We start from the raw sequence: 25734 nt of genomic DNA, 5'->3' as shown, positions 1-25734 counted from the left end.
CAGACATTAGCCAGCGCTAGCTAGCAAGTTCTGTTGGCTTGTTTTAGAACATGGAGGAACATTATACAAGTGGTCCATTCAGAAATACCCAGTCCGAGTGCCGGAGTGCACATTGCCAAAAACTTGACCATTTGTAAATTGGAAATGCTGTCTGAATGTACTGTTCAGTTACCCACAGCACTGCAGTCTCTGGAGTGGCATAGAGCTCTCTTGGCACTCTGTCTGGGACGGACCAGCAAATGGAGCTCTGAGTGGAGTGAATGTGTGATTAACTTAACCGTTGGTTAATTCATGTAGAAATAGAATGCTCTGTTTTTACGACCAACAGGGCTCTCATTTTAATGAAGAGCGTCAGACTGAATTTAAGAACGCACCATGTCAGGTCACTCACTCTCTGGGACTGCAAGTCTTACTTGAATAAGTAAAAACTGACCATCAGGACCAGACTGGCCGACCCGTATGCTCTCACTCAGTGGATAGATGATTCGGCATGATTGCCAAAGGTGGGATGGCTTTGTGGCTGATTACTATGCCAATCTTACAAAGGAGGATGACACTTGAACAGTTTCCGCTAGTTTATTTTGCTATTAAAGCTAATGTTAGCTAATGCGCTAAAAAGTTAAAGTCCAATATTCCTTTAAGTACCTCCCCAAGTGGACATGATAACCCTTAATACACATAATGTTATTCATCCCTACAACAGTAGATACTTTTTCCCTAACCTGATAAGAAGTGTACGCTGCACATGCGAGCATTTTTGATGATCCCCTCTGTCCAGTCTTTTCATCTTATCACATTTAACCCTAGTTTCTTTGTTGTTTTTTTTGACGGGCAGTGGCGGCTGGTATGTGTTCAAATTTAAGTTTTGGGCAATGGATTCTATTCTAGCACCCAATAACACAACAAGATGACACATTAAGACTCCTATGTAGCCTACAGCCCTGAGGTGGTGTGTCGTGTTTTGCCTCCAGCTAGCAAACTGATGTCATTGTGACATCGGCTCTAAAAGGGTCTATAGTATAACAAAAAAGCTACAGTAAAGCACAAGGTTGGATCTCTAATAAATCTTGAACTAAAAAGTTTCAGTTGCTGCTTTTTAGAGTTGGGTACAGAGCTTGGTACTTTTAAGGATACCAGCCCAATTATGTTAGTACTTCCAAGTACTGATTCATACTAAATCAATCTGTGCACATGGGTAAGAATGCTGGGGAGCAGCCTGTGGAACTCTGTGGCTTCACAGTGGAGACAATGGAGCTCTGTGGAGCCACTTGGCTCAGACAGGAGGTAGAAGCATTGCATAGTGCCTCAAAGCTGGAAAGGTTTTGATTTAAATATGAACTGTAACAAAGCTGACAGTCTTTATAGACAGTAAGGAGAGTAGTCCATTCTCACCAAGAACATTCTGCACAAGGGCATAAATATTGACCTATACTTTTGCTCTGATTATCACCTTGTGGGTATTGGCATAAATATAAATCTGACTCACATTCATTCCCACATACTCAGATGCTAAAAATTCCCTACAGATGACCTTCTCTCCATCTAGCGTCCTCACGCTTCCTTATGCTTTGTTTTTTTGGACTATGGTTGTAAAGCAGCAAAACTTGTGCAGCTCCTGAGTTCAAGACGAATGCCCCTACAAGGACAATAAAGTATATCGTATCGTATCGTGCCGTATTGTATCGTATCGTATCGTATTGTATCGTACCACGAAATATTAATGAGTGAGAAAATCGATGAGTGCATGTTTATAAGTCAACCATTTAATAGTAATAATTACTCCACCAGATATTGTCAGTCTTTTGGTACAGACTCATGAACTATTCAGGCTCAATGGTTTACTTTCTCCCCATCTCTTTCAAACTGCGATTTTGGCCATCAGATGAAGTGAACATCATTCTGAAATCGTCTGTAAAAAAGGCAACAGTAATGGAAAGGATTATGGCTGAATCCCCGTGGTAACCGCTAAAAGAGACATGTGGTGGAATAAGTGCATGTGGGTTGGACCTTGGGAGGCTTGAGCTGCACTATGGGCTTTTATGTCTACTTCAGTGAAGCGGGGTAGCCCCTTGGGGCAAGGACACACACACATACACACGCTGGGTAAAATGCTGAAGAAAAGCGTACCTTTCTGGTGGCCAGGCACATGTCCCCCAGGAGTTGTTTTGTTCTTAGCTTTCGACAGGTGGGGCTTTCCTAGCAGGAGCTCTGTTGGCCAATATCCTGCAGCAAACATTGCAAAGCCTTTTGTGGAAGCAGGTAGACGGAGTTTGAAAGGAGGGAATTGTTAATTGGCTGCCATCCCAGTTGAGCACAGAGATTACTAGTCATTGACTTGGCAACCGTGTTGTTGTTAACAGGGCTGTGTTTTTTGAATGAATGGGAATGAATATGTGGCTTTACTGAGAATGACCGTCCATCTGTTTCTTTTGACAAAGTGGTTGTTTACCACAGTTCTGCGCAACACATAATAATGTACGATAAGACACTGCCTTTTCTGTTCCTCTGCAGCAGACTTCACTTGCCAAACTGATGCTATTTCGGTGATATTTTCAATGGGAGGATACTGCATCCTCTCCCACCCACATCTGAATCTGCTTTAATACCTTGGCTCATCCCTCATCCTTCATCCCTTCTTTTTCCTCCTCTGTGCTCCCATGAAACAAATAGAGAGGAATGTAGGACAAAGTCTCTGCAGGCTGTTCTTAAAGGGATGCCCTTGTTCCTGCTCCACTTCTGTTTCTATTTCACTCCTCCCTCGATCCCTCCCTGTCACACATACAGGCTATTATGCGCGCACACTTGCATTGTCACGTTAACTTGCAGAAGTGCACACATGTATAGACGAATTTTGTCTCTTGTCTGAGAGGCCTCATAAGCAGCAGCTTGTGCCTGTAACTCTATCATTAGTGTGCGATCAATGTCAGCACTGAAAAAAGAAACAGTGCCTGATGACTAATTAATGGGGTAAGGTGAGAAATATGGCTGAGCAGTGAGACAAGCTTGGCAGACTTTGTGGCGATAAAGGGTTACCTATATAAGGACCTCTCCTTGATCTGTTTTACCTGAGGCTTAACGTAGATCAGACAAGACCATGTAACCATGAGAAGACTTAAGCCGCAGTTGACACCTTTCCCACGTGGTTTGAATACCCAAACTGTGACAGAAAGAAATTACTTATTTCAAAACCAGATTTTCAGCCATTTTCTAAAATCTTTTTAAAATCAGTTTATCCTTTTACCACATGCTTGTTTGCATTCCTAATGAGTGAATTATTATCAAAATTTGTTCTTGGGAAGAAAAAAAAGAATACCAAATGTCAACATCACACTCATAGAGCCTCTCCCTGCAGACTGCGAAAAAATGAAGCTTTTTAATTGCTTTTGATATCTGAGCATGAGCTGAGAACGGCCCCAGTACTTGGAGACCTGCTTAGCTCACATGTGGTGAAGCTGAACATTAGTGTGATGGTATAACATGTTAGCCCTCAGGTATTATTCTAATGAGAGTGAAATCACCCTGGCTGTCACTCTGTCTAGTAAATGCAGATTCAGTGCGTGAAACACTGATTGAAGTTTAATAGAGAAAAAATTACCAGAGAGATTAGCCAAGTCGCTCTGTAATTTGTTCATTTTTCCTGGTGTCAGTGCATTCTGACTGGTCCAGCCTTCTTTGTTTATCAAAGTCTCCATGGCAATATAAAGGCCATTTGCTGTTGCAGTTGCCTGATATCCCTCAATGCAGAGCGGAAGGGCTATTTTCAGACCACAGCATGAGCACAGCATGAGCCACTCTCAAAACATGCAGTTAACTTAATAAACCCCGGACAAAACAGAGATGATTTAAGTGCCTCTGTGGCTTTTTTTTTGGGTTGGGGAGGTCTTGCCACACTCCCACTTTGTGTTTACTCTTCCAGATTCAACTCAGATTGGTCACCATTTATGAAAAATGAAGACAAGGAAAGAAGTGACAATTTTATGAGGGATAAATGCTCCTCAGAGAATTTGAATCATGAAATGTACATGAACTTTTAACAAAACATTATGTAGTGGTGGACACGAAATGTGTTAAAAAATTATGTGTTGGCAACACAAAACCAATGCTAGTGCAAAGTCAATGAGGATCTCTTGTCTTGGTGGACACACAAGTAAAGTATAAAGAGACAGAAGCTCCGTGTTAGGCAGGCCAGTGTGGTGGTGAGTGGATCAAACAGACATTCTTCTCAGGCTTCTCCGGAGCCTTTGTGCTCCACTGTCTCTCAGGTTAACTCATATCGCAGCGGTGCCTGGATAGCGTGACGTGTGTGGTTGTGCTGCTGCCGTGGTCCTGCCAGATGCCTCCTGCTGCTGCTGCTGCTGCTGCTGCTGCCATCATTAGTCATTAGTCATACTTCTACTGTTATTATACACATATGATTATTATCACACATGTATACTGCCAGATACTAATATATACTTTAAACATATTGTACCACAGTAGCCAGAACTATAACGATAATATTATTACTTTCATTAATGTTGTTGTAAGCTACTGTCATTACCGTCTGTCCTGCATCTCTCTCTCTCTCTCTCTCTCTCTCTCTCTCTCTCTCTGTCTCTCTTTCTGTCTCATTGTGTCATACGGATTACTGTTTTACTGTTAATTTATTATGCTGATCTGTTCTGTACGACATCTATTGCACGTCTGTCCGTCCTGGAAGAGGGATCCCTCCTCAGTTGCTCTGAGGTTTCTACCGTTTCTTTTCCCCATTAAAGGGTTTTTTTTGGGGAGTTTTTCCTTATCCGCTGTGAGGGTCCAAAGGACAGAGGGATGTTGTATGCTGTAAAGCCCTGTGAGGCAAATTGTGATTTGTGATATTGGGCTTTATAAATAAAATTGATTGATTGAATTGAATTGACATGGACTTTCTACCTGGAGACTGCTGTATGTGTCCTGTGTGAAACCAAGAGTCAGTGTAGTTACTTGACTTTACAAACTTTTGTAACTAGCCTACAGGTATGCAAATGTCTGTCCTGTGGCATTCTTGTATCTGGCTGGATGCACACCCATTAACTTCTGTATGATCTGCGTTGTGTTCTGCGGCTGTGCTGATTGAAGGAAGGACCCGTACCACAAATGGCTACTGGTTGCTCCCTTAAAGCTCTCTGTATGGTGGTAGATCTCTTAAAGTGACAGTACAGGTATTAACAGTTAAGTTTGAATAGGTCACAAAATAAATCTTGAATGTAAACAAACCAAAGGTTCATCAATATTGATCAGGATTTGATGAAATTTCAAACATAAAAATAAGGATATAATTTCAAATTGGTTACACAAAGTATTGTACATAGCGACGACACGTAACGAAGCAAAGAGACTGCAGCTGGATGAGCAGCTAAAAACTGCATGAATAAATGCCATTTTGTATATCCTGCTGTGGTTACTGAATGATTTTGCATAACTATATAGATGTCAAATTGCTTTGTTAACAGTAATCATGATTGGCACAAGGATCATGTACACTTAATAGTAGTTTAGTTTTTGGATTCCTGCTAAGATCACATATCTACTGTACTAAATTATCTTTGACTTCAGGGCTGGTGACATCACCCACCAACAAAAGACTATTGATGGGGAAGATATTGAAATAGTAGATGACTACAGATATTTAGGAATCATAATGGATTTCAAATTCGAGTACAGATTCTATTTATGAGAAAAGTTTGCAGTGGACAGACATATATTGGTTCTCTTCTGTCGCTCATTTGTAGAGAGCATTCTAACTTTCTGCTCCATTGCCAGGTAGTTAGGAGCTGTTGCCCACCAGGCAGAAGGTTCAAGGTGCCAGCCCTCCAAACCAGTCAGGCTCGCAGATCATTCATTCCCACCAGTATTGTGAGGATGCTGCACCTTATGATATGTAGAGCATTTTAATGATATGTGGTGACTAGGTTTATAATGTGGAAGAGGAGCCCTGTTGTTGATGTTTTGTGTTGTGGTGCTGTCGTTGTGGGTGTTATGTATCTGATGTTTTCTGTACTGCACACAACAAATTTCCGAAGGACTAATAAATATCTGTCTATCAAGCTATCTACAACGTAATCTTTCTGCCGGCTGAGTTTGCATTTGCACCACAAACTGCTTTAAGTTTGAAGCAGACCCAGTAGAGTTTAAATATCATCTTTCACACCAGTCAAATCAAACTGATCCAAAAGAGGAAATGCTCTCAAGTTTGTTACCAAACATATTAGTGTGCAAAACACCCTCAAATTAATAAACTGATTAGTTTCCTGTCATCTCTGCTCAATGTCAAATTATCTTAATTTCACTTTTACTATCTCAGTGTTGTGATGAAAAGTCAGCTAGTAATTATTATATAAAAATAATTAATAACTTTGCTGCAGAATACATGAATGATTTGAATTTATCTAAAAATGTTGACACGTCTTTTCTCAGTGAGGGGATTAGGATGGAGTTGTTATAATTACTTGATTAATATAATTCGTAGATTTGTTTTTGTACTTATTGAAGGTTATTTTGCACGAGGAGGTCTGAATGCACTGATTTAATGACCTGAAATTAGAACAAATAAAACCTAGCGCCACCAACTTCATTCACTTGACGACGGTAATCAGTGCGCTGATAACGACGCTCCCTTTTTGCATAAGGCACATAACCACAGCTTTTATCTCCTAATTGGTTTGTGTTCAAAAGAGGAGTGATGTGATGTGTGTAGTTTAGCTATTGTACTGTAACACTGGCTTCTGAATAAATTAAGTGTAATTTCTCCATTGCGAAGATGTAGCTCTTTTTTTTTGTTTTACAATGCTGTACTTATTTATTCTCTCAATTTAAATATATTGCCTTGCTGAGCATACTGTATGAAGCTGTGGTTTGTGTCAGTGATGTGCTATTTTCACTCACAAACTACTCCTTTGGACTCTAAAATAAATAACATCTTTGTAGAGGAAGTGCTTGAAGCGGAATGCAGGTCATTTGCATTCAGATAAAAAAATTGAGTTAGCTATTTTTAGCCTCCCCGAGGAGGTTTTATTTGTCCATTGCCCTTGTAGGTGCTGAAGTATTTCTTATTTTAGTAATGGTGCCTTGGCCTAAATCAGTCATTTAAGCACTAACCTGGCCTTCTTTCAGCTTCACAGACCCCTCCCTGCTGTCTCCCCTACACGCACATGCACTACCCTCAGGAGAAATACTGCATGGAAGCCAGACGTTCAGTTATTGTGCTCAAATCACAGTCTAAATGCATTCATGTTTTTTCAATTGGGTTCTTTATTGTTGTATACTAACAAATGAGACTAAGACTATGAATCTGTAACATTCAAATATGCCTATGAGCTTACTAGAGCAGAAGACATTTGTGAGATATGAAGAATGACTCAGATTTGGTGCGTTGCTCTGTGGTTGTGAGCATTAGTCAAGCCGTCAGCAGTGTGTGGTTGTTATTGTTTTCTCAGGGGGCAACCTTGCTGTTGCTCCTGCAGCTAGTCAAGGTCATGTGCGGGCTAACAAAGGGCTGGCTCCTGCCGACTGACTAAAGGTGTTTAGGAGTATTTTTAGAACGCCATCATCAACATGCTCCTTTGCCCTTGTGAACAAATGAGTTTTACCTCTTTGGTTACATTTTCCAGAGGCAGACTTCCTGATCACAGGAGGTTGACATGGGGAAGCATTTTATGTCCTGAAATAGACGTACATGCTCTGCAGCCTTCCTTCGGGCAGTCGCTGTTCTCCTGTGTGTGTGCTTGCATGTAAGTGTGTGTGTATGCTAGTGCTAGCTTTGCTAATAAGCACAGTGTGTTTAGGGGGGACTAGTGTGGTAGAGGCATTCACCAAGTCAAACATAAGAAGACTGGAGTTTACCACAGAAGCTCAGGAATCTCCAGGCAATATCCATGTGGCCTAAAACTAGCATTGTGTGCTATATATATATATATATATATATATATGAGACAAATTGTCTTTGGTACCTCTGGGAGCTCAGTCCCCTCCCTTTTCGCTCTGTCACTTTCACATCTTCCCCTCTTCCTCGCCCTCTTACTGTCACTACCTCTCTTCTCTCCCTGTCTCTTTTATCTCCCTGTGTCTTGCTGCTGTCTTTCTTTCTCTCTCTCTCCCCCATCTCATTCCCTCTCTTTCCCCACTCCTCTTCCTGTCAGGCAGGATGTTGTAACCCCAGGCTGTGCCAGGGCTTAAGGAGTAATAAGAACTGTGGTGGGCAGATCTATTTTCTGCAGGACACTGGCAGCATGTGGCCAGGAATCCCTTGTGATTGTGGAGTGTGAAGTGACATTGAAAGCAGGAATCAGGATTTTGTCTTGTCTTACAGGGTCTTTGTGTAGGAAAAAGACACAACCAGAAACACCTATATATAGTGCTGTGAAATCCAATACATGTCCTGCAATACTTAACATATTTGAGGAGCTTATAAAGTTTTTGTTCTGACTCTACCAATGAAGTGATGAGTGAACTCTGTGGTTAGAGATTGGACACACACTCTGGTTACTGGCATGGAAGTTAGATGATTGCACTTATCCCATACACGATGACAGCCTACAAGCCTTTTTTTTTCTGGGGATTTTTATTTAGTATGAATTTACACTTATAATTTTAGAACTTTATATCTTATAGTAATAAAGCATTTTATTTATAGGTGCCTGATAAGTGTGTCACCATCAAATCAGACCAAATACGCCAGCTTGAAAAGGTGTGTTTTCAGCAGGATTAGAAAATGGAAAGGGAGTCAATATTGAGAAAGTCATGGAGGGCAGAACGGCTGAAGGCTCTAGAACTCCTGATAGTGAAGTGGGCAGATAGTGATCTCGAGGATCTAAGAGCAGAAGAGTAGGGTGTGTAGATATGAAGGGGTTCAGGCAGGTAGGAAGAGGCTTGGCTATGAAGGGCCTTAAAGGTGAAAAGCAGAATCTTGAAATCGATGGGATATTCAACAGAAAGCCAGTGAAGTTGCTGGAGAGCAGGAGTGATGTGATCTCTGGAGGGGGTTGTGGTAATGATATGGGCGGCTGAATTCTGGACCAACTGGAGTTAATGAAGACACTTGAGAGAAAGACCAAAGAGGACAGAATTGCAATAATCAATATGGTGAGCGAGGATAGTGGCGCTGTGAGGTCTTAAGTGACGGGTGAAGGCAATTAATATTTCGCAGATGAAAGTATGCAAACTGAGTAACATCATTGATGTGGGCCTTGAAGGACAATGTATTGTCCAGGATGACACCCAGACTCTTAACCTGAGGGGAAGGACAGACTTTGGAGTTGTCAGTGGTCAGAGAGAAACTATTTGGTTTAGCCAAAGTAGATTTAGATACCAGGAGAACCTCAGTTTTATCACTGCCAAGTTTGAGGAAGTTGTACAAGAGCCAAGATTTAATGTCCAATAAGCAGTCAAAAGGGAAATTGGGTGGAAGAGTGAAAGTAAGCTTGGTGAACATATAGAGCTGGGTGTCATCTGCGTAGCAGTGGAATTGAATGCCAGATTTTCTAAAAATATAGCCAAGAGGTAGAAAGTAGATAATAGATAAAAGGGGACCTAAGACAGAGCCCTGGGGAGCACCACTAGTAACTGGAAAAGAGTTGGATCTGAAATTTCTAAATTGAACAAAGTGTGCAGCCAGAGAGATATGATTTATTTAGATCTATTTATACTATGCTGGTGTAAGAGCTTATACATGGATACAGCAAGAGTGTATATTCAAATATACATGTGTATACATATACAGATGTGGTTTTAAAATGCTTGCTTTCTTATCTCATGTCTGTCTTTTGGGTTATGTGATGGCTTTATGTGACTATCATGTATATCTGTGCTGGACACAGTTAAATTTAGTTGGATGAAAAGCAGATGTGCTCAAACGTTACCACCTTGGTGTTATAAATAAAACATTGGTGTCCTGCATTGTGCGAGAGATTCATTTAATACAAGTAAGATGTGCCGCACATCGATACTAACACTGGACACATATTCTCCTGCACTGACACTAAATGTCATCCCTGGACATTTGCTGCCACATCATCCAATGTGAACCTAATTCCCAGCGACACTGGACTGATTTTTCTAAGGCCATAGTTGCTGTAGATGTATTGCAGTAGATATAATTAGACAAAAATCCTATTTTTTCCCTCTCTGTTTTAATGTAAACCTACATTAATTGATTGGCCACTTGGGCTTGGTTCATCAAGCTGTAAACACAATGCTGACATAATGTATTGTCACCTTTTAAAGTTGTTCGGCAAAGTTGCTTATTCACACATTCGGCACACACTGAACAACATTAGCATTTATTTTGTGGTGTTGTATCTCACAGGCTCCACCCTCTACTACACTCCAATAAAGCCCAGTAGAAGGCTGTGCCTGTCCTAATAGAACTAGGGTTACAATATTGTAACCTTTGTTTCTGGCCACTAAACAAATTTAACTCCAATATTCACTCTTCCAGGTCCTGAGGGAAATATCTGGGTCTTTAGCTGCTAAAGGCTCATCTAGGTTTGCAGATAGTTGACTAGAATAGTGAGACTGAACTAAAAACAATAAAGGTGTAGGCTGTAAAACCAAAACAATACGTTGAAAGAAGCTAAAATGCTTGCTAGAGAACAGCAGCGTTGAGTTCTCTAGTGACAAACTGTGGGTTTGTCACTACAAGTCACACCCTTCACAGTACACACTGTCACTACAATTATATATTTGTTTAGATAAGATTAAAGATTATTTGGAAATATTGCTTTGATGTTAGCAGAGAACGGATGGCTCACTATTAGGCTGTGTGTGTATAGGTGGTGAGTCACAGCTCTACTCATGCAGCACATCTAATTCTGTCTATTTGCTTTTTTTCTTTGCTCCATCTATTTTCTGCTCTGTATGCAGAGCTGTGTTAAAGAAGTATTTATCTTTAAAGATGTGCAATCAAACATTTTGACTTGCAATATTTACAGCAACTTATTAATTCTTATATCTTTGCTTTTTAGTTCCCACTGCAATTTAATGAAACATATTCAGCAGCTCCGCGATAATAGACTGTGAACCTCTCCCACTGTGTTCTGATGAACTCTTTATTATTGTGCTTCTGAGCTTAAAGAGAGAAACCATAGGTTCCCACTCCTTTGGTTGATAATGCATTTTACTTTTAAATAATGATTAGAAAAATGACTTCATTAAAGCTCTCACAGTGTAGCTTTTGTGTTGCCTTATATTGCCAAATCAAGACAAATTCAATGTACCACTCAGCCCGTGCTGTGTGCCGCCATGCTCTCTCTGTGTTATTGAGAATGCTTTGGCTCACGTGACTGTAGATGAGCGGTTATACAGAATTAGGCCAGAGCTGGGCCTGAGGGGAAATCCCACAGTGACCACTCCAAATGGTGTCTTCAGTGTGCACCATCTGTGTGTGTGCTCAGAAGTGCTTGTCAGTGTATTTGTATTAGCATAAATGTGTGTGCATTCCCTTGCACAAAGGTCTTTAAGGTTAGCTAAGGTTGTGGTTTCAGATCCGTTTTGGGAGTGAGGTCGCATGGGCTCCAGTGTGCTGTGTGTAGATGGATGTGAGGAATATTATGTGCAGGGTTTGGCTGCATGGATGGATTACTGAACGGGCTTACCGGGCAGAGGCCCAAAGTGTCAGGGGCCACCCTGGCTTTCACCTGCGAAATGTCACTCAAATTAACATGTACCGATCAGGAAGAGACTCAAAAAGACCACAAAGAGATGCTAAAGCTGCTAAGAGACACAAAATAATTACAAAAATAGGCAACACAACCAAAAAAGATGTGAGACAACAACTACAAAAGGATGCAAAGCAACAACAAATAGACCCAAAACCACCACAAAGTCTGTGTCCTGCTGCTGTGTAGGAGAGGTTGTGTGGCCTTTTTCATATTTGTGCCCAGGGGCCCACTGTCTTACAATCCGCCTATGTTATATTGTATTTATGATTCATGACAGGTTGGTTTTCACACCCTTGTTTAGTTTGATGCCTAAGGAATCACGTGGAGATGCCAGCGGTGAGTTAATAATTGAGTTTTTAGGCCAGATCAATGTAATCTCCTTCGAGGGGTCAGAAGCAAATCAACCCCTGTCCGAACTCTGATGGCTCAGTATGAGAAAATGCCTCTCAACCAAAAAATATATATATTATTTTTAAACAATTGCTGCACAAACTAGACTCACTTTAATCATCTTGGACATGAGCCAGGGTTTTACATCATCTTAAAGATCACATCAGTCCTTAGGATATGCTTGAGACAGATCACACACTCACGAATTAGAAGTTGGATCATCCTCTTGGAGCAATACGTCCTCTCTGGCATGTCTGTACTCAGTCATCCATTATAATGTATCGTCATGAGATAAAATGTTTGATGTTAACTGGAAGATGATTAAGCCTCTTCACCTCTGGAGGTTCTTATCGTGCAGGAAACTCTACTCTGGATCTCACGCTGTGCCTCTGTGGGCTCTGTGCATACAAATACTTTTATGTTTGAATTTAAACATATGGGACTTGTAAGTGTGTACTCTTGTAAAGGCCTTGTGTGTGTTCCCTTTCCAGTCTATACATTCCCAAAGGTCGCCTATAGCCAGCCAAACCATAATGCATATTCATGTTTCTCCCACAGTGGGATTACCTCATTACATAGGAGCAAAATGCTATAGGCCCATGACCGAATGAAGAATGGGGTGTGCACACAGCCTGTTATTGCTTTTGTTGAGAGCACCCACTTGCTAATGGTTAATCATCACAAGGTAAACATGAAGATGGATTACGTGACAGACCAGACAGATCACGACTCATTCATCATCATCTGCCTGTTTTTTCTTTTAAGCAGCAGCCAGCTCGCTCGGTTAAAAGGAGAGAGCTCCGCAGTGTCTTTCTTTGTGTGCAGTCTGTGTCATATGAGGGAATATCTGTTGGAATATTTGTGTTTGACAGATGCTGAATCATTTATGCATGCTGAATGTACTGTCACATCAAAGCAATCACCAGTTTCAGTTTATTTTCAGCTGTTTAATCTATATGTGGTTGACTCCGCAGCTACAGTGGCTCTTTTATCTTGGTCTGTTACCCCCTAGGGCTCGGAGGAGGAATCACAGGGTGTCAGTGAAACTCAAAGGCAAATCACTAATTGGTTATTAATCGTGTTTTTAATCCCATATTTTGATTGAACTAATTTACATTCACAGAGGTTTTCTCAGGGAATGTAAATATATATCGCTGGCAAGGATTCAGTTCAGTCAGTTTAAATGGGAAGCACCATTTGTCAGCACCGTTTGACCTTGACAGCTTCGAGCTGGCTGATGTTACCAGAGAACGGTTTCCTATCAGTCCTGTTAGCTGAACTGAGGAAAGGTGATCAGGATCAGGTCATGTATGCATGACAGAAGAGAAAAAAGGCAAGTTACAGCATAAATTTATGATGATTCTGATATGACAAGGAAGTGGAAGTGTGTTGTTATTGTTTTACCAAATTTCAGTTGGCTAAATAAACCAAGTAACAACATACCGAAGTTTATGTGTTATATACTGTATATGCAGATTTCTCTCTGATGTAATGCACAGCAGTGGAATAAAGTTCAATTTGCATACATTAAGCACATTGTGAGGGATCAATTTAAAGAAAATATTGTATTATAATTTATTCTAATCGCTGGAAAAAAGGTTGGTATGGTACATTTCTGTAAACCAGGGATATGTTACATTTGTACATTAGTGTGTCGTGGATACGTGGGAACTTTACATTTTAACATTGTGGTTATGGTGCTGTTAGGTTTAGGAACAACTACTTGGTTATGGTTAGGGAAAGATAATGTTTTGGCTATAAATACTTAGTTTGGGGGGGACAATCCCCGTTATAAAAGCAGCAGTTCTTTTCAGAATAAAAATGGTTAAATCAAGAATTTCCCACTTTAATTGACTGGTTTAATGTGATGCAGGACATGTATATTATGGAAAAATTAACCTTTTGAACTGAGACTTAAGACAGCTTTATTTGAAAAACATTGGAAAGGATGGATTGCATTTATTAAGCCATATAGAACACACTTCAAATTAAAGTTGTATAGTACTGAATGAAACAGTGTACTATTGTTAATGTCCTGAATGGTGAACTCTATGTGTACTGTCATGCTGTGAGCCCCTAGAGGTGATGCATTCAATGGGCAATTCAATGAAAAACGCCCAAACTAGATACTGAAAGAGGTGTCGTGATGTACTGTGATACTGCCAGAATCCTAAGATATGTTGTGATGCAGTTGTTCAATCATACTGCCCAGCACTATAGTGACTACCCCTGGTGACCTGCTACACTTGGATCTTAGGGTCCTTTCTTTTGATTACTATTATTAACTTTATTTATTTGTTTAGTGCTGTTTTTGTTAGTTAGTTTAGTTTGTTTAAGTGGTGTTTAATTGTTTACTCGTCTGCACGTCTATTTTTTCTATTATTATTTGTCTTTTTATTTATTTGTGTGCATGATGTTGTTTTGTCAGTTACAAAACAGTGTTTGTGCAAGTGGCTTTGTATCTGAGGATTTCTCTTTTTAAAAAAAAATTTAAATAAAAGGAAAATTACCAAAAAAAAAAAGGAAATGCAGCAATGTCTCAGAAAAAGCAAGCACAATCCCCGCTGGACAAACAGCATTAGGATGCTTAAAAAGCACCCACGTCCGTGGGTCTTAAATAGCCGTTCGAAAAACAGCCATGGGGCACTAACAAACACCCACATTTGAGGACCAAAAAGCAGCTGGAAACAGCAACGAGTCTCAAAAAACACCCATGTTTGGTGCCTAAAAAGCTAATGGAAACACAGCAGTGACTCGCTTTAGAAACATAAAAACAGCATTTCCGGGGCCATCCTGGGCAGCAGCCTGCTAGAGTTCCTTGTTGTCTTGTGTCTTTTATTCCCTTTTTATCTTATTAATGTACTTTTTCATGTATATTTGTACATCTTGCCAGATATTTAATACTCTGTTGTTCTAAAACTGGGCCCAGTGAGTGACCCTGATTAGGGGAACCCACTGGTTGTCTGGTTGGTACTGGTTGTGAATTGATAAATTTGTGGTTATTGTACTTTGAAGCAATCTTTGGCACAAGAATTTCCTTCGGGATAAATAAAGTTGTTATTGAATTGAATTGAATTGAATTGACTGTGATAAATATTAAATGTGCAAGTGGAACGCATTCATGGTTTGCAAAAATATACATTATCAACATTTTCTCCTGGCGACTGAGCTGTGCAATTTCATCCATATTACTTAGTCATACAAATATGCAAAGCTCATATACCAACTGTAAACAATCAAAGCAACATGAAAGCTTAAAAAATGACATTCCTGCCATGGAAATATGGGAAGGTCCCCAGTATCTGCCACCTGTGTGTTCATGATACAAAAGACATGAAAGACCAATCTCCACAGTCTTAGTTTATTAGTGTTTAACCGTGTTTTTTCTCTCTCTCTCTCTCTCTCTCTCTCTCTCTCTGTTCTCCAGTCCTATAGAATCCTGCCAGAACTTCTACAAAGATTTCACGTTACAGATCGATATGGCATTCAACGTTTTCTTCCTCCTTTACTTTGGCTTGCGGGTAAGTTGGCACGTGGATGACTACACATACACACACTCACTCAAACACCCATATACTGCACACCCTGGCATAAACAATACACACACGGCTATCATTTTGCATACATTAAAATCTTTAGCATTTTTACAGGACAACAAGCTAACTGGACGCCACCTTGGTCGCCTAGGTGTACTTACACAGCATGCCTTTAGTTTAAACTGACACTGTTGTAATAATGTTGCTAGCATGGCTGTCATGCCAGAGCAGCATTCCAGTGGTGCAAACGCAAGCCTGCCATCCTGAATGAATGAATAAATAAACTCATAAGCTGCTTACACCACCAACCATTCGCATGACTCAGCAAGTGGGGTGAAGCTTTTGTCATTCTATACAGTATGTCAGCGATGCCAAAAAAAAGACACTGCATGTAGTTTGAATGGTGGACCGAGGTAGGGAGGTGGAGTTTGTACAAAATTAGAATTTGATTGTTATTTCTGTTTCTTTTCACAGTTTATAGCAGCCAATGATAAACTGTGGTTCTGGCTGGAGGTCAACTCAGTGGTCGACTTCTTTACTGTTCCTCCCGTGTTTGTTTCTGTCTACTTGAACAGAAGCTGGCTCGGTAAGTCTGCCTGTCCCTCTCAGCTGTTTCTTTCTATCTCGCTTTGACACTCGATTTCATAAATCCATTCTTTGGTCCTCACTCGCCTCGTCTTTTCTTGCTTTCTTTCACCATTTTTCACTTATTTTTCCCTCAGCGCCTTCCATCCCACCGCTCCTCTTTTTCCATTTCTTTTTTTTTTGCCCTCTATCTTCACATGTCACCCCTCCTTTTATCACTCCCCATCTCTCCCTTTGCCTCCCAGTCCCCCTTCTGTCTCCCCATTACTTGGAGTGTGTCTCCGAGGCCCTCGTGCTCTGGGCTGCAGTCAACTTTCCCTCATCATTGAAAGTGACAGGGCTGGGTTCCTCTGATGTTTCAGTGAACACAGACACAGCAGAGTGGATGGGCTAATGGGAGTGAGAGTGACTCAGAATCGGGCTGTGGTTATCTCTGTGTGTGTGTGTGTGTGTGTGTGTGTGTGTGTGTGTGTGTGTGTGTGTGTGCTTGTGTGCCTGTGCTTCAGACTCATTGGTAATTGCCGTGTTCAGGCGTTGCACCTGGAATACCTCACAGCGGTCCATAACTGCCATCTAATGGGCTCATTCACACTCACACACACACACACACACACAAAAAGCACAGGCAAACGCATGTGTTATCCCCATACACACATACACACACACTCTTGCATGAGCAGACTGGAAAACACCCTAACCTGCATTACATAACGACCTACTTTTCTCAGTGCGTTCAGAGTATTGTGGCCAGAATTACACTGCAGTGAAAAGACTTCTTTCTTTTTCGGGTGCACTGACACTCCACTTTAAAACCGTATACAATTCTATACATTGTTACTATGCTTCATGTACACCTCAGCTGAATACTAATCCAATGTTTATCTAAGCATGACATTGAAATGTGAGGCTATTACATAAAATATAGTCAAAGGAGTTGGGGTACTCAAGGCAGAAAAACTTAGATTTGATAAATGATTTAGACCTTTAAAGCTAAATACTGACACAGAGATAGACATTTCCTTTAAAAAGACATCTTACATATTCAGATACATTGATAGGAAAATCATGTTTCGTTTTGGCCAATCATGGAAGACATTTCAGAATTAGAGACTGCAAAGAAAACAGTCGCTTCGAATGTTATTACTCCATTGAATGGTTACCAGTGGTTATCAGACCCATAGATAGTGTTAGAAGGGGCCTGTTGCACCAGTTAGTAGGTTCAGAAGCCTGTTTTTAGCTTGTTAAATGGTCCTGTTAATTGTTAGGTAGTGACCTCTTATTGCCATAATATTTGTGATGGGGGCAAAGGAGAAAGTCAGGTGAGGTAAAGTTAGTATAAAGGGCAAGGAAGTCTGCAAAGAGAGGTGGTTGGGGTAGTGAATGTATCAAAGAAACAAGGGACTTTAACCCCAAAAGCCAGGGTTTGTGTCACGTCACGTCACGTCAGGTCACGTCAGGTCAGGTCACGTCAGGTCAGGTCAGGTCAGGTCACGTCACGTCACGTCACGTCACGTCACGTCACGTCACGTCACGTCACGTCACCCGAACCATCATGATTTTTTTTGTAAACCTAACCATGCTTTGGCGCTTAGGCACTTCGCTCCTAAATTTAATATAACTAATATAGCCTATATTACTCAATATAACTAATCTCCTAATTTACAACTGAAAGTAAAACCTAATGAAACTGATAACAGCCTTCTAGTACCAGTAGGTGTAGCAGGCTAATTCTAACCCATATCTATGAGACTGATAACCACTGATAACACCCACTGAATCAAGTGTAGGTTCAGAAATGTGTTTTCAGCTCATTAAATGGCCCTGTTGATGACCTTTATGACCATGACAATTATGACGGGAGCAAAGGAGAAAGTCAGGTGATGTAAAGTTAGTATAAAAGGCGAGGAAGTCTGCAAAGGGAGGTGATTTGGGTAGTGAATGAATCAAAGAAACAAGGGACTTTCACCTCAAAGCCTTGGGTTTGTGTCATGTGTGAAACCAAAAGTCAACACTGACTTATTTTAAGTGACATCACATCACAAAATGTACTTCCGTAAAGTTAAACCATCATGCTCTTTTTTCTTAACCTAACCAAGCTTTTGCGCTTAGGCTCTTTGCGCCTAAATCTAACTAATCTCCTAATCTAAAAGTGAAAGTCAAACCCACTGAAACGGCTCCTGATAACAGCCTTCTAGTACTAGGAGGCGCAGCAGGCTTATTCTAACCCATATCAGTGAAGCTGATAAGCACTGATAACGCCCATTGAATCAAGTGATAACATTGAAAACGGGTGCAGATAATCAATCATCTTAATAACTGATTAATCTTTTCAGTGTTTTTCAAGCAAAAATGACAAATATGAACTGGTTTTAGCTGCTCAGATGTAAGGATTTGCTACTTTTCTCTGTTTTGAATAATTGTTGGTTGAATAGGTTTTGGGTAATGGAGCTGCTCAGACAAAAATACGATATCGACGGATATATAGATTCTTTGTTTACAGTAACAATGGTATTATACCTGATAGAAATGATGGCTAAAACATCATTACACCCAAGTTGTAGTAAATCTTGACTATTGCCCCCACATCTATACTGTCAGAGATTAAGAAATGTAAAAGATCTGCCTTCTATCCTGCACTGTATGATCTTGTTTTTACACATCCACTGGAATCACTGAATCTAAGTCATATAAAACTGTGAAAGTCTAATCTCTGAGGTGATGAAGTTTTCTTAAGAGGCTCACTGTGGCCCATGAATTTCACAGGGAACAAGCTGCGTAATGAATTAGATATGGCCGAGTCAAGTAATCTGGTTTCTGGTATTCATGATGTAAGGTGTCCTCATCTCATCCCCAGAAAGCCGTTGGTGTTAGGGCCTTGATGAGGATGATGAAAGACTGTGAAATGGTGGTCTGGCTGCTGCTTGACATTCTGCAGTGAATAATTACCTGTGATCGTTAGATATCCCGCCTCTCGGGTTGATGCAGAAAGCAATGACACTTTAAATATACTTTACAGATGCGGTGTGAGTTGCTGGTGTAAACAGCAGCTAAGAGTGTGAATTTATTGTTTTTGAGAGATGCCCCAGATTCCCAAGCTATTAATATGCATTTTTTTCATTACTCTTATTTTGAAAAGGAAAAAATCTTTGGGATTTTTTTAGTTTTTGGCAAGGATGACATATCAGGTGGCATCTCCGTCAAACATTAGGCATGTTTATTTTTGCAGTGTTGGACATATATAACCCCAGCGCATTATAGTAACACAACTCCCACTGGCATGGCTCGAGTCTATGTTTACTGGTGGTGCGCTATTCCGTGTGTTTGAGGCTGCAGACAGTGTTGCAAAGCCTTGGTTATAAAATTAACAGTGTGTAGATGTGCAGTGGGATATGATGTACCTTAACAGGCTGGTGAAAGCTTCCAGAATACTAATGGGGTGCTGAAAGTGTCTGTAATATTCAGGCTCTGAGGAGTTAGGACAGGAATCATGATTATCTGCTTCCATCCTGTATTAATATGGAAATGAGGACATACAGTGCCATGTTGTGACAGGAAAATAAGCACAATTAATCTGTGTAAGAGTCTCAGAGAAGAGGTAATTAAGATGTTGTGCCTCATTCCTGATCTGCTCTCAAATGCTAACCTTTGATATTCACTGATAATAAATGACATTGCCACCTCCCTCAAGACTATTGCCCCCCATATATGTCTTCATGCTTGACAGGACCATAATGGTTTTCCTGATAATCGATCAACTAATCCATAGTTGCTGCTACTTTCATTTAGCTAAGTGAACTGTCCCTTAACAGGCTTTGTTAGAGGAAGCCAGGGTGGTTGTTAAGAACGTGTATTGTGCGCCTAATTCCCAGTGGATTAGTTCTTCTTTTCTTTCCATTCACTGCTGGGGAATACAAACCGCAGCCGCTGTAATACATCATAATTACCATACCTTTCGCTTCACTCTTTCAGCTGTGGTCCTGCATGAGAAGACTGCTGGAGATCCAGTGGAGGTGTATAATAAAAAAAAAACGCTAATAGGGGTTCTGCCCTGTGCTGTGTGGTGGTGTGTCCGCCTACTCTGCACTCTGAGGAAGTATATGCTGTATGCATTTCAAGTTATGCTCTCTCTGCCTCTGCAAATTGGACATTGATTAAGAGGAGGAGAACGATGTGTGGCTAATGTAAGAGGGCATGCAGAGTTCTTCCTTGGAAAAAGGAATTAATCTCCTTTAACTACTCGAAGTCAGCATTGGTCTCAAGAGACTCCTAGCAGTGTGGGATTAGCATATGGCTGTTTGAAAGATGCTAGTAGCTCATGCGGCTACTGAGCCCTGACTCTCACTCCCTGCTAACTTTACGCTTTCCTCCTCAACCACAGGGAACTGCAACGTTGGTTTGGATCAGTTTCAGAATAGAAATATTTTTGACAATAAGTGGCATCATACGTTCTTTGAAAGACTATTTAACAATCTAAAGTGATTGATGTGTATTGTTTCCTGAATTTATGGTAGCAGCCAAAATGTTGTTAAGCTGCACTGGCTTTGAGAATGTACAGCACTCCAGTGGCCCTCAGGCAGGTCTTGGATTCTAACCTGCTACTGCCTCCTAGTGGTGCTTTAGTATACTGCTTGTTGATCCCTGTGTTTTCTTGCTGAAAGAGGCTTACGCTACCTGACATGGGCATGAGTGCATCTGCCTTATATGCCCCCTCATTTGCTGGCAGGAAGCCTCCGTGTACATTCAGGGGAGGGAAACTAATTTGTGGGAAGTTTAAGCCTCTTTGCTGTAGCCAGGCTCCTCACGTGCTTGTTTGTATTACTGCACAGGCAATAGGTTGAGTTATAAGACAGCAAAAATGTGTTAAATGTATACGTTAATGTCCATGTGCTATCCAGCTCGGATGTCCAGTAAGAACCACTGCCACACTGGCACTGCATGTGTGTGTTTAGTGCTGCGTAGCATTGTATAATCTAATCCTGGCTGCCTTGACTGTCAGTATTATCCCAGATGAACCATCCCAGACTGCTGATTGATAAAAGGTCCCACTAGGCTGCTCTGCCAGAACATGTGACAGAGAGGCCGTGCTCTGGCTCGCAAAGCCTCAATGAAGTAAGAGTGGGCACAGGCCAGAAAAACCTTTTTGAATGAGCATCTGGCCAGCTGACACTTGTGTGTGCAAGAGGCTTTGGCATGCGTGGGAAAGAGATTTTCTCATACATGAGCACGTGTTCAAGGGAGCAGAATTTCATTGAGAGTTTTCACAACACATGCACGCACAAACACACACAGGCTTGTACTGCTATACTTGTGAGGACATTGTGTTCACTTGTGGTGGTTAATGTTGTGGCACCAGATTTTTTTTTTTTTTTTTTTTTTTTTTATCCCCAGTTGGGAGGTGAGTCTTCAGATGTGATGACGTGAAAAGATATTTGTCCCACAAAGTGTTGTTTATGTGACACACACTCACACACACAGATGTACAGTATAACACAAACACAGATGCTCCCCACTAATTGAGAAAAATGCAGGCCCCAGCAGCCTCCATTACGGCATCACTCTGCATTTTGGTAGTGTCTAATATTTGTGCTCAAAATGCCAGGTTTGAAAAGCAGTTTTTGATACTTTTGTTACTTTTCAATCCTCAAAAAAACACAATGTTTATTTTTTTGCTTATTCTGCAAATACTTTGAACACAGGATGTCACACAAAATATCCATGCCAATCTATAAAACTCACATATTCCATGACTGAAACGAAGCAGGAAGAAGAATGAATCTTTTGCTGTAGATTACTGCACCTGCCCCCTTCTCAAAATGACATAGACATTGATGATCTGCCTTTACTTTAGAAAATCGTTTGCAAAAAATATGAGCACAAAGAACAGAAACATATAGTCCAGCGAACCACACATATTGTCCTGTGATTTAATCTTTTTGTTTCCTTTGAATGATACCTGAACAACATTTCTTTGGTTATCCACTAAAAAATTCCACAATTTAACTTAATATACAGACATACTGTACACATCTGTTTTAACAAACCATAATCAGTTTGTTTCACTCTGTTGTATCCAGTGGTGAAAGAAGTGCCTCTCTTACTTAAAGGACTGGTGTGTAGGATTTAGTGGCATCTAGTGGTGAGGTTGCAGATTGCACCTAGAGACCATGGGATCATTTGCAATGGGATCACTCCCGCTGCAATTCAGCAATTCTGGTCTTAAAATGAATGTATGCCGGGGGCGTAAAGTGGAGGGGCAACGATCCCTTCCCTACTTCCTACCGCCTAACTTCCGGTGCCCTTGCTCTCTGATCTCTGCCTTCATTTTGATCTCAACCACACATCTTAAAAAAAAAAAAAAAGAAAAAAAAAAAAAAGGTTCTGTCTTCCTATGGAGATATAAAGGGTTATACTAAGCTAATAAAAACCCAACAATTCTTAGTTTAGGGGGGATTATACACAAATGAAAACATAATTACTACACTCAATTTCTGCGATAGATACCCCAAAATCATATACACTGGTCCTCTTAGTACATGTACTAGTGTCACATTGTAAAAATTCTTCGTCACAAGTACCTCAAAGTTGTATTTAAGTACACTAGTTGGGTAAATTTGTGAGTTTTGACCATGGACTGTAACTATACAACTCCATTGGCCTACTCTACATGTCATAGCAGAGTCATTTTACTGACTTGTATGAACAACCTTGACCATCCTTGACCTCAAGGATTGGGTATGCTTTAAATGAACAAAAAAAGATGTGAGAGACTGTTTCTCCCTAAAGATTTCCTCAATGGCATTTAAGGCATCTCAGCTTACTTAGTTTTATGAATAAAAGTTGGATGAAGTTGTGTATGATTGTTAACCTGGAAATCCAGATGCCCCGCCCTTAGCAAATTCAGATGCACTGCACGGGAATCTGGCCCCGACGAGCAGAGCCCGGTGAATCGCCAATCGAACCAATCAGATCAGTCTATCTGACAGAGGCGGGCTCTGGGCGGGTGTAACATGATGAGGACAGCGCTGCGCTGTAGGAGTCGAAAAGTAAACAGCCAAGATGGCAGCTGCCAAAGGACCGCGTCCATTCAGTTCAGCTTTGGAAGAAACGCTAAGCCAACTACATCTATCTTTTTCCTTGAGAGAGGAACAGAAGACTGCCCTAGAAGCCTTCGTTTCCAGGGAAGACGTTTTTGCTGTTTTGCTGATGGGATACAGCAAAAGCATAATATATCAGTTAGCCCCACTGGTCAGCAAACAAATGGGGCTTAGTGCAATGAATACGTCACCTTGTTTTTTGCTCTGATTGGCTATCGTGCTATCCAATTGCGTGTAGCGGCATTTGAAATGCCTCAGTTAGTGCCACCCCTTGGGTAGGAAGGGTGTATCTGTGAGGGCCAGACTCAAAATCTTTCTAGATTTGAGACTGGATTTCCATTGGGGGCAATTGCTAGATTGATTAAAGTTAACAAAAGTTTTCAAAGTGTGAGGGACAGGATTCAGATGCGGCACACGAGAAGTGTACTGATGCCTTTACCTTTACATTTCTCAGCTGCTGTTCAGTAATATTGTGCTACTAGTGTAACCAGTCTATGTACAGTGTAAACAAGTAACAAAAATACTAATGATAAAACGAAGAGGTTTTACTTTGGTAAAACATATGGAAGTTATGTTAACTTCCTAACCTTGAGTTCTTATGTTAAGAGTGGATCCCTAATTCGACAGATGTTTGTCCATGTCAGACAGGATCTGATTTTACTGTAACAGTCACAATACCTGTCACCAGCAGCAAATTGTTGTAGAGTTGTTTGACCTTCTCCCCATGGAATCGGGACACTCATTTTAAGTCAGGATTATTGCTTTTCTTTCTGCTTTTTTTCATTTTTATCTTCATCTCTGCTAATCCCCGGCAGGGTTCAGACTTTTTTTTGTTTTTTTAGGAAATAGGTTCAACACAGCTGTGTGTTGATGGAGACAAAGCTTCAAAGGGGTTAACTGTGGAGCACTAAAAGGGGCATGGGAAAGGTAAATCTGTTTGGGTTGTGAGGATTAAAGGCACTGTAACAAAAAATGAAAAAAAGAAAACACCCATATTACGTCTGACATTTTGCTCACAGACACAGTCCCTGTCAAGGCTGATATGATTTAACAAACAATACAGTTCCAGCTGTCTGTTTGAGCTCGTCTGTCTGTGTCTGCAGCAGTGACCATCGATTTCACAGTATTCAGAGGAGTTATCATTACAAGGAACTTTTGACGTTGGTGGTGCTATATCAAGGAGGATTAGCTTTTTACAGAGAAGAGACGTCTCAGGAATTATCTTGTCATTTTCTGGAGGTGCTTTTGAAATACTGGGGACTAAATATTTTTGGTTCAGTGATTTTTAATTCCTGTCTTGGCAAGAAGAAAAAGGAATTCCTTGGACGGTATTTAGCCTGAAACAATGATTCCTCCTAAGCTGCTCGTGTATCGGCGTACTCAGAGTGATGCTAATTCGGAGATCCTCCGAGAGACGCGGAGGCGAAAGAAGTCCTGTGGCGATCTTTTTCAGAATGGGTACAGGGTGAGGCAAGGCCATCATGGAAGGGAGGAAAAGGAAAAACAGACAGGGCTGTATCATTCAGTGTGGTCCTGTTTGCGCATCCTCTCCAACTGGGGTAAGGCAGCGTATCAGACATGTATCATCTGGAGAGTTGCCTTTATTTAGAAGTTGTTTCTCCATTAGAGACCTTTGAAGCATGTTTGATGACAAGCATATGGCCACTGTCTTATACTTACAGGAAGTAAACTGTAGAGATCATCCCAGTAGGAATTCATATACATTCTTGCCACATAAACCGACACGCACTAGTACACACACGTTCCGTGGGATCAGTCGTGTTATGTAAAAAAGACAATGAAGCAGGTGTCACATTGTTCCATAATCCCTGAGCGAGCTGCTCTTGGATGCAGACTGAGGCTCATGTAAAGTAGGCCACATGATGTTCCTCCTAACTTGTTTGAATGCATAAATAATTCCAACACATCATCTAGAATAAAGTGTCTAGTTTTTTTGTATCATCTTCTCGTGTCTTGCAGACTAAATTTTTCATCATGTGGTGCTGTGCTGGAGTGCTGTAGAGGAAAAACATTTGGACTGTACTATCTGACTACTCGTACATGTTGTCTCTCTTCATAGCGGCCATACTTATGTTTGTAGATTTTGAGGGCGATGCAGGGGACATGTCCACCTCAATATTTAGAAAATGTGCATTTGTCCCTGCCAAGAGGACTTTTATTTTATTTTGACAGAGTGCTAGAATGCAACTCATAGATATAACAACCAGGAAAGCAGGTGTTAGATGGCAGGGAGTACCACCATAAACTGATACATAAAAGGCACACAATGGTGTATGAGAATGCTTGAAATTAAGTGTACGTATGTCGGGGGAGGACCCCCAGACCTCCCATTTAATATGTGTCCCCCAGAATGTTGAATCAAAACCTACACCCTTGGGTACCACTGTACAGATATTTAAGAAAGCACCCAATTTATGGATAAATGTGTGAATA

The 25734-nt window shown here is 40.9% G+C and overlaps 1 protein-coding gene across 18 annotated transcripts in view; it reads left to right on the top strand.

Moving 5' to 3' along the window:
• Positions 1-25734, top strand: part of kcnma1a (potassium large conductance calcium-activated channel, subfamily M, alpha member 1a) — a 185411-nt gene that overhangs the window by 94830 nt on the left and 64847 nt on the right. For all 18 annotated transcript variants that reach the window (XM_033613123.2, XM_033613113.2, XM_033613101.2 and 15 more), the window contains exons 4-5: positions 15493-15586; positions 16076-16187. In XM_033613123.2, the coding sequence (XP_033469014.1) occupies positions 15493-15586; positions 16076-16187 (206 nt within the window). The remainder of the gene's footprint in view (positions 1-15492; positions 15587-16075; positions 16188-25734) is intronic.

Source organism: Epinephelus lanceolatus, chromosome 17 (genome assembly GCF_041903045.1).
Source record: "Epinephelus lanceolatus isolate andai-2023 chromosome 17, ASM4190304v1, whole genome shotgun sequence".
In the NCBI taxonomy this organism is placed as follows: Eukaryota; Metazoa; Chordata; class Actinopteri; order Perciformes; family Serranidae; genus Epinephelus; species Epinephelus lanceolatus.
Note: the sequence above shows the minus strand (reverse complement) of the source record. Positions and strands in the feature narration are given on the sequence as shown.